Here is a 7,839-nt window from a genome sequence, read left to right on the forward strand (position 1 = left end):
CTTTTAGAAGGAAGAAAGGGACTTCTTTGTCCCCACAGACCTGAGTATAAAGCTAGGACCCACGCTGCCATCTGCTGACTACTGCCAAATGTCATGTGAAAGTAAGGGGTTTTCTTTTTTATTTGCTTCAGGGAAGACTGGCGAGGCCCGTGGGACAAGAACTAGCTATTTCCTCATTTTTCTAGATCCATGAGTCGGACAGAACCTGGGGTGACAACTTCCTGGGGCACCCAGTGAGCCTAGGTTATCTGAGATAAGAGTTAGGTGATGTGTGGTGTTGCAGACCCCTCTGATCCCCAGGGTGGGAGCGGCTGGTTGTAGACAGCTGAGCTGGGCCTGCAGAGTGGACAGCTGAGCCAGGTCAGCAGTGCCCTGGGCACCTCCGTCTGGGGAAGAAGAGAAAGGACTTCTCAAGGAGAGGATGCAGGTGGCTTACATTCAGCTGCTGTAACAAAGCACAGAGACCGGGCGACTTACGAGCAACACAAACGCATTTCTCAAGGCTGTGGAGGCCGGAGGTCTGAGGCTGGCGGCATAGATCTGCTCAGGGTCCTCTTGCAGGTGACAGCTTCTCCTGCACCCTAGCTAGGGAGTTCTCTGGCCTCCCTTTCAGGGAGGTGCCTAGTCTATTAGTGAAGGTGAATCCAGGAGGCAGATAGGGCGGGGGTTTGTCCTGAATAGGTAATTTAAGCAAGCTAAAAGTTGGGGCCTGCGTGAGTCAGCAAACCAGGATAGACTATCGGGGCCTAATGACATGCAAGAGACAAAGATCAGGTTCTTAAACAAATAGGTGAGACCTTGGAGGAAGTGAAAAGCCAACACAGCAGTTGGCTTTCCAGGCATCAAAGGCAGGAGCGCCTCTCCCTGCAGTCACCTACCTCGGTCCCCACAACTGTATAAAAAACCAATAGACCCACACGTCTGTGGTGCCTGCCTCTCGAACACCCCTCTCTGACTGCTGGAGGGCTTCTCTTGTAACCTCTCCAGTGGACACACACTTGGCCGTTGTCCCTCACTTGCTCCTCACTGTTTTATGGGCTTCATTGCTCCGTGCCCCAGAGAAAGGACCTGAGAGCAGGGCGGATCTGGTTCTACCGTCACCGCACTGGGAGTTGGGATCCAACACGAGTTTTACAAGCCGTGCACGGGAGGGGCCTCCGGTCTGTCACATTGCCCGGTAGAGCTTTTTGGATGATGAAGGTGTTCTGTACTGTTGTGCCCAAGGAGGTGCCCCCTGGGGACTTGAAATGTTGCTGGCATGACTGCAGAGCTCAATTTTAAACTCTCAGGCCCGACTTGGAGCCCGCACCCCAGAACATGTATTCTGCCGGGCCCTAGGGGGCCCACATGTCTGACTGAGGAGACCGTGGAGGGCCAGCTCCCCACTGTCTGTCACCCCAATATGCAGTGGGGTGAGCAGGGGGCGGCAGTGTCTGGGGTTCAGGGTGGAGGCCTGGGAGACCCAGGCAGGTCCCCCACAGTGGGCTGAGGTGGAGGCCCCTGTCCTGTCGGGGACAGGGCTGGTATGGCTGTGGAGTTTGCCGCCGTCCCAGGAGGAAGCCGAGGACTGCTCCACGGATGGCAGCTCTGATCTACATATTCCGGGGCGATCTTTGCCCCTTATCGTGCCAAATTCACAATCCTATCTGCAGCTGAGAAATATCCTTTGTGCTCATGTTTTAGGCCAAACACGTGTTATTTTATCGTCTGTGTCTCAGCCGGTTTCCTTTTTCATCTCCCTCTGCCTGGCCTGATTTCCACGTTAGTTCAGCTGCCAGGGCTGTTATTTCAAACCACCCCTTCTCGTTGTTTTAATCGCTGCACCGCTGGTTTTGGAGCAGACCCAGAGCACCGATTTCTGTCCCTCTCTCCTTCTCCCACTGGGTTTGACACCGTCTTTGTGACAAGATTTTCTTGTGATCGTGTCTCTGCACAGCAGGCGTCTCTAGCTCCCTGTGTAGGAGAGCCACCCTTGATGGCACTGTGGCAGGTGGCGGCACCCAGGAGGCGGGGCCTCGAGTGCCCCCCGGGGTGGCCGTGGCGGTGTGTCTCGTCCCCAGCCCCTTCCCCAGCTGGACCATGAGACTTAGGTGGAGGGAGTCCTTGTGGCGTGTGCTGCACCCCCAGCACCCCGTACAGTGCCTGGCACAGCGTAGGGACTCAGGTTGCTTGAGGTCCAAAGGCCTGGCACCAGAGACGAACCCCAGGAGGGCTCAGGCATTAATAGCGTCGCGGCAGACTCACTTTCACAGGCTGGTTATTCCATGCACCAGTTTCCAGGGCACCTAGCTACTTTGAGTGCCACCACACTCGTTTTCCCCAACTCGAGTCCTGAGTGGTTCTCTGCTGCAGGCACCTGAATGCTCATTGCAGAGCCACCCGGGAGCTCGGTCTCGGTCTGACACGGTCCGCTCCCTCCGCTGCTCGCTGCCTCGGCCCTCTGGGGCTTCTTGTAAAGAAGTCCGGCGAGATCTCGCTGGTGAGTGGCTGTCCCTCTCCTCACCTGTCCTACTCCCTGATTCCTTTGCTCCCCTTACAAGGTCCTCCCCTGCCCCAGCCCATCCACCACCCCACCCTGGGGAAGCGTGTGGTTCTCATGGCTGCCCCTATGGGAAGGGAGCCCAGAGCCACAAAGACCAACTCCAGAAAGGAGTGTGTGCTTCATTTACACTGCGTTTCATCACGATGACAGTAGTGAGTTGCTCAGAGCCAGAGTACTCGTGCCGCTGAGTCGTTCCGCAGGCAAGACCACAGGCTAGGCCGCTTTCATCGGATGCACGGACTTCGCTCACTGCAGTGTGGCAGGACAGAACACGACGATTCATAGTTCCACGGTCTGTGGCAAACATGACGGGCACATGGGAGCGGGGGAACTTGGCATCTGCCCCTCTGTGTATAGCAGAGTCTGGGAGGAGTTAACTGAGGAATGAAGAGATGACCCCAAACTGGAGGCCCACGTGAGTTGTGAAGAGCACGTGCTTAGTGACATTATTGAATGGGCAGCCGCACAGAGGACCACCAGAGCACCCAGAGCCTCCGGAGCACGGGTGAAGATTACCTGCAGGTGCTTCCTCGTCCAGTGGCTCTCCCTGCTTTGTGCAGTGCCCCCAGGATGTAACTAAACTGTCCACGGGTGGACCTGCTGGACGAGGGCTCCGGTGCTGTGTCTGGACCCGGCCGCCTTCTCTCACAGCTTGGGAGCTGAGGGATGCGGCGGTCCAGGGCCACTGTCTTTCAGTGGCTTTGGCTGCTGTGGACTCTGACCCCCAGGAGAGTGTCCTGGGGAGCCAGGGTTGAGAGCCTCTGCCCCTCTGCGACATGCACCTGGCTCACAGACAGCTCATAGGCCAGGAACCTCCCCACAGCCCCACCTCCCACTGCCACGGAGCTTTGTGGTGTGGAGTTTCTTGCCTGAAGTAGCATCAGGACCCACCCAGGTCTTCTGTCCTCACAGTGCAGTGGCCGCACAGTGACCTCAGGAGCCTGGTAGGATCTGCTCCTCTGCAGGACCTCGGCAGGGCTCCTGGATCCTGAAGTATTCGCCTGCCCTGCACGAGGGGCAGAGAGGGCTGCTTCTCCGGGTGGCAGGACACGAGGGTGGACCTCTGTGGACCACACTCCAAACCTGGCGAAGGGGACCGTGGCCGTCTCTCAGTGCCATCCCGTGTGGCTGCCTCTTCCAAGGTGTTGGCAGAGGTCTGGGTGGCAGCTCCTCTTCCTAGGCTCATGGCCGTCTGCAGCACAGTCAGCGAGAGCTTCAGGCTTCCTGGTCTCCAATGTGCTTCCTTCTGCCGGGTCTCCCAGGGCAGGTGGTGATCTCCCTATGCTGGCCATGGTGGCTCTGTACTGCAGCTGAGCAAGGCGACCGTGTTGGAAGAGAGCTGTGAGGAAAACATGATCAGGTCCTCATTTGGAGCCCGCCCTCCCTCGCTCCCTCGCTCCCTCGCTCCCTTTTCTTTCTGTTCACCTAGACCCAGGAGTGGCTGAACACCGCTCACCCGACTCCCCCAGACCCCCTGCTCCCATCCTTGGCTGAAATGGTGGTGGTTGGGCCCTGCATCAGCCACCCAGGTCAGGGCAATGTCGCTTCCTCCTCGGCCCCCTCTCCTGGTGGAGGCTGTTGGGGGTGGTGGGTCCCACCGCTTGTCCTTTGTGATGTGGGCTCACGAACTCTGGACCAGCTGTGGCTCTGCCTCCTGCCACTCGGGGACTGGCAGTCGTGACAGGTCCCCCTCCTGCTCCCTGGGCAGCATTCTGTCTGCACAGCCTGAGGCCTTTGTGCCCATGCTGCACCGTGGGCGGCTTTGCCCCACACTGGGTGGGAGAAGAACACTCAGAAAGGACAACAGCTCCACCCTCTCCCCCTGGACACCCTGACTCAAGGCTACAAACATACATCACCCCAGGCACACACTCCCAGAGTGAGCACAAAGCGGGGCAGTTTTCTTTCTGACGCCAGTTGGATATTTTTTAAACGAGGCAGCAACACCAGAGCTAAACATGTTTAGATCTGAAGATAGATGTGTGGCAGATATACACAAATCACTCGCCTCAGGTAGAGCCTCTTCCAGCAGCCGGGAATAACAAGGGCCCCATCTTCTATCTCCCTTGCACGAGAAGTCGGGGGATGGTGGCTGCTGAGTCTGACCCAGGGTCTGTGACATCAGCTCAGAGTCGGTACCAGTGCCACCCTCCGGGCCCACGTCAGAAAATGGCAGCAGAGCTTGGCCCGAGGAGGAAACGAGGGTCCTAGAACAGGCCCCGCTGCTCCCTGAGCTCTGTCTCTCCATGAAGCAAGCCATCTCCCCTCTGCCAGCCTGTTCCTTCCAACTCCTGGCCACAGCTGTGGAATCACTGCCAGGCAGGGGCAGGGCTTACCCTTTTTGAAATTAAGGAGTCTCCATCCCAGTGTTGGGGCTGGAACCGCAGGTCTGACACACACAGCTGAGAGGAAAAGGTTTATTTTGACTCACGGTCTCAGAGGGTTCAGTTCATGGTTGGCTGCCCCCCTCCAAACATCATGGCATATGGGTGTGGGGGAGAAAAGCTGCTCAGCTCTTAAGCAGAGAGGATGGTAACGACAGCCAGAGAGGAAGGGGTCAGGTACCTGGTAGAGAGCCCAAGGCCATGCCCCATGACAAACCCAGATAGTACGCAACTGTAATCCTAGCATACTGGGAGGCTGAGACAAGGGGATTGCTCAGTCCTGGCAACCTGGTGACTTGGTGAGATTCTGTCTCAGGATAAAAAGCTAAAAGAAGGGATACGGATATAGTGCAGGGTAAAGGCCCTGGATTCAATTCTCAGTACTGAAGAAAAAAAAAACTGTCATAAGCAGATGTGGCTTTGGCTACCTGTGACCAAAAGTGCACAGCCACCCACTTTCTTTGAGCCTCGGCATCCCTGAAGCGCTGGCCCAGGCCCCGCTCCTGCTCCTCGAGTTGGAGGTGTCACCCTTGGCACTGACAGAGCTCCGCAGAGCAGGGAGAAAGCTCAGGTCGCAATGAGGGGCTCCGTGTGAGTAGCCCGCTCGCATGGCTTCCCAGTGAGAAACGATTCTGAAAACAGGAAAGCGAGCCTGACCCGAAGGGGAACTTCTGTCTCAGAGCGGGGAGGGTCTGAGCACTGGCTGGCCAGCGCCTGTGTCTCCCACACTGCTCACAGGTGGACGCGTGTGTGACCACAGGCCGAGGTGTCTGTTGTGTCTGTCTGGCCGGTGGGACTCCCTCTGTGCAGGGTGTTGAGGTGTCCAGCGCAGGCCAGGTGGGGGCGCCGTGGGTCCCCAGATCCCAGAACAGCTGAGTCTCAGATTCTGGGCTGGCTCCCCACCCCAGTCAGAAGCCCTTCCTGAGCAGCCCCTTGACTTCTGCAAGAGACAAGACTTGATCCAACCAAAGCTAAATTGCTGCTGAATTATGGATGAAGAGTGATTACAAACCAGAAGGAACCAGCAGTGCCCTTCAGGTCTTCCTGGGTGTCCAGCCTCTCCAGCTCTGGGGGGCTACCCTGGGCAGTGCTGGGGGACACGGCTGGGGCGCAGAGGAGCCGCTGTGGCTCTGCGGATGGTGGCCTCCTTCCAGCCTCTCCAGGCAAGCTCGGTGTCAGAGATCGGTGAGGTGGTAGCAGCGGCCTTGGCTGAAGTCTCTGTTAAATGCTTTGCCCAGTGACTTCGTTTTTATTTAAAACATTTTTTAAGGCTGGGTGTCCAACTTGTCCTGAGCTTGTTGAAACCAAACTGTCCACTCAGGGTCCCGCCTGAACCTCCTGGCCAGGGCAGGTTCTCCTCCCCACCAAAAGTGTCCTGTGCATTGAGGTCCCGATTGCCCCTGGCTGGACAGGAGGAAGCAAAGGGAACTGCTTCTCTCCCCTCTCCTCGGCCTCTTCCTCTCTTCTTCCTCCTCGTCTTACCACACTCTCTCACTGATTCCCCCAGATTTGGTTGTTACCAATGTTGTACAGCTGGAGAGTTGGAGAAAAGGGTGAATAATGTGCTTGCAGCTGTGCCAGGGAGTGGTAGAGTGAGGGAAACCTGACTGGAGAGTCCTCATTTTTGTTTAGCCTCTTTAAATTTTTATTTATTTATTTTAGTGGTACAGAGATTGAACCCAGGGCCTTCAGATGGCACTATATCCCCAGCATTTAAAAAAAGTATTTATATTTGAGCTAGGGTCTTACTAAGCTAAGTTGCTCAGGCTGGCTCAAACTTGGAATCCTCCTGCCTCAGCCTCCCAGAATACCAGGATTATAAGCTTGTGCTACTCTGGCTGGCTGAAAATTTTGCTTTATTTTCTTGTTGTAAGAACAGTGGGGGGGCGGGGATTTAGCTCAGTGGTTCGGTGGCCTGCCTTGCAAGCACAAGGACCCAAGTTCAATCCCTGGTACCAAAAAAAAAAAAAAAAAAAAAAAAAAAAAAAAAAAGAACAGCATGGGGTTGGGGATGTAGCTCAGTGGCCCTGTGCCTGCCTGGCAAGCTCAAGGTCCTGAGTTCGATTCTAGGTACTGGAAAAAAAAAAAAAGAACAGTGTGATGACCACTGGGCCAGGTACACTGTCTGCTCCTCTGCCGTTCCTGCGCCCTATCTCCCTCTGTAGCACACATTTCGGGGTAGCAGTGGCATCTGGACTCCACTGTGACACTGCACTCCTGGTACCTGGATGTGGGCCTGGCGGTCACACTGCCCGGGGCACGGCCCGTACTCAAGTCCTCGGCGGTGCCACAGCTGGCTGTCCCTCAGAGACAGTTCTTTCAGTCCAGAGCCCAGCCTGGGTTTACAAAGCGCCTCTGGCTCCTGAAAACATCCGCTGTGGTGCCCTTGGGTCTCCGAACCTTGTGTGCTCTCCTGGAAGTTTCACTTCCCACCAGCGGGACCTGTACCGGGTGTGATGGGCACAGAGCTCTGGCGGGGCGCTCCGAGCTCAGGGACACTGTCACACTGGCCTCACAGCCACCATCTTGCAAGTGAAGAAACTGAGGCACGGGAGGGAGCAGCGGCCTCCCCCAGGACGCACAGAAGTCATGGCCAAGCCAGGCACAAGCCCAGAGTCCGGCTGAGTCCCTGCTGCAGGCGCAGCATGGGGCTGGCAGGTCACGTGTTAGCTCTCCCAACCTCTCCGTCCCGTGTCCCGTCTCACCTCCTCACGAGAGCCGCTGAGGCCCCGGGAGAAGACAAAGCCCCTCCTGACCAGAGGCTCTCGGGAGCCACAGGTCTGACGAAGGGCCTCTGAGTTCGGGCAGACCAGTGCAGCCCCAGGGTCCCAGGGTCCCTGGGAGTGGAGACAAACGTGATGGAGAAGGAGGGGGGCGGGGAGAGAGGACAAGGGGGGGAGAGGAGAAGGGGGG

At 56.9% G+C, this 7,839-nt stretch overlaps 1 protein-coding gene and 1 long non-coding RNA gene across 2 annotated transcripts in view; both read right to left on the minus strand.

Annotated features, from left to right (window-relative positions):
* Nucleotides 1–724: 724 nt before the first annotated feature.
* Nucleotides 725–3,732, minus strand: LOC117285738. The gene is made up of 3 exons (XM_033762650.1): nucleotides 3,434–3,732; nucleotides 3,059–3,139; nucleotides 725–2,836 (listed from the first exon to the last, which is right to left on the minus strand). Exons 1-3 carry the CDS (start codon nucleotides 3,726–3,728, stop codon nucleotides 2,607–2,609), a joined length of 606 nt encoding a protein of 201 aa, XP_033618541.1. The 5' UTR covers nucleotides 3,729–3,732; the 3' UTR covers nucleotides 725–2,606.
* A 77-nt stretch (nucleotides 3,733–3,809) lies between these two features.
* The window catches only part of LOC104862446, a 4,324-nt gene continuing 294 nt past the window's right edge, over nucleotides 3,810–7,839 (minus strand). Inside the window, exons 2-5 of the long non-coding RNA XR_004516875.1 lie at nucleotides 7,632–7,763; nucleotides 7,151–7,368; nucleotides 4,879–4,944; nucleotides 3,810–3,881 (exon numbers count right to left, since the gene is read on the minus strand). This is a non-coding gene — a long non-coding RNA (uncharacterized LOC104862446). The remainder of the gene's footprint in view (nucleotides 3,882–4,878; nucleotides 4,945–7,150; nucleotides 7,369–7,631; nucleotides 7,764–7,839) is intronic.

This window comes from Fukomys damarensis, unplaced genomic scaffold (assembly GCF_012274545.1).
Source record: "Fukomys damarensis isolate Sample0158 unplaced genomic scaffold, DMR_v1.0_HiC HiC_scaffold_12, whole genome shotgun sequence".
In the NCBI taxonomy this organism is placed as follows: domain Eukaryota; kingdom Metazoa; phylum Chordata; class Mammalia; order Rodentia; family Bathyergidae; genus Fukomys; species Fukomys damarensis.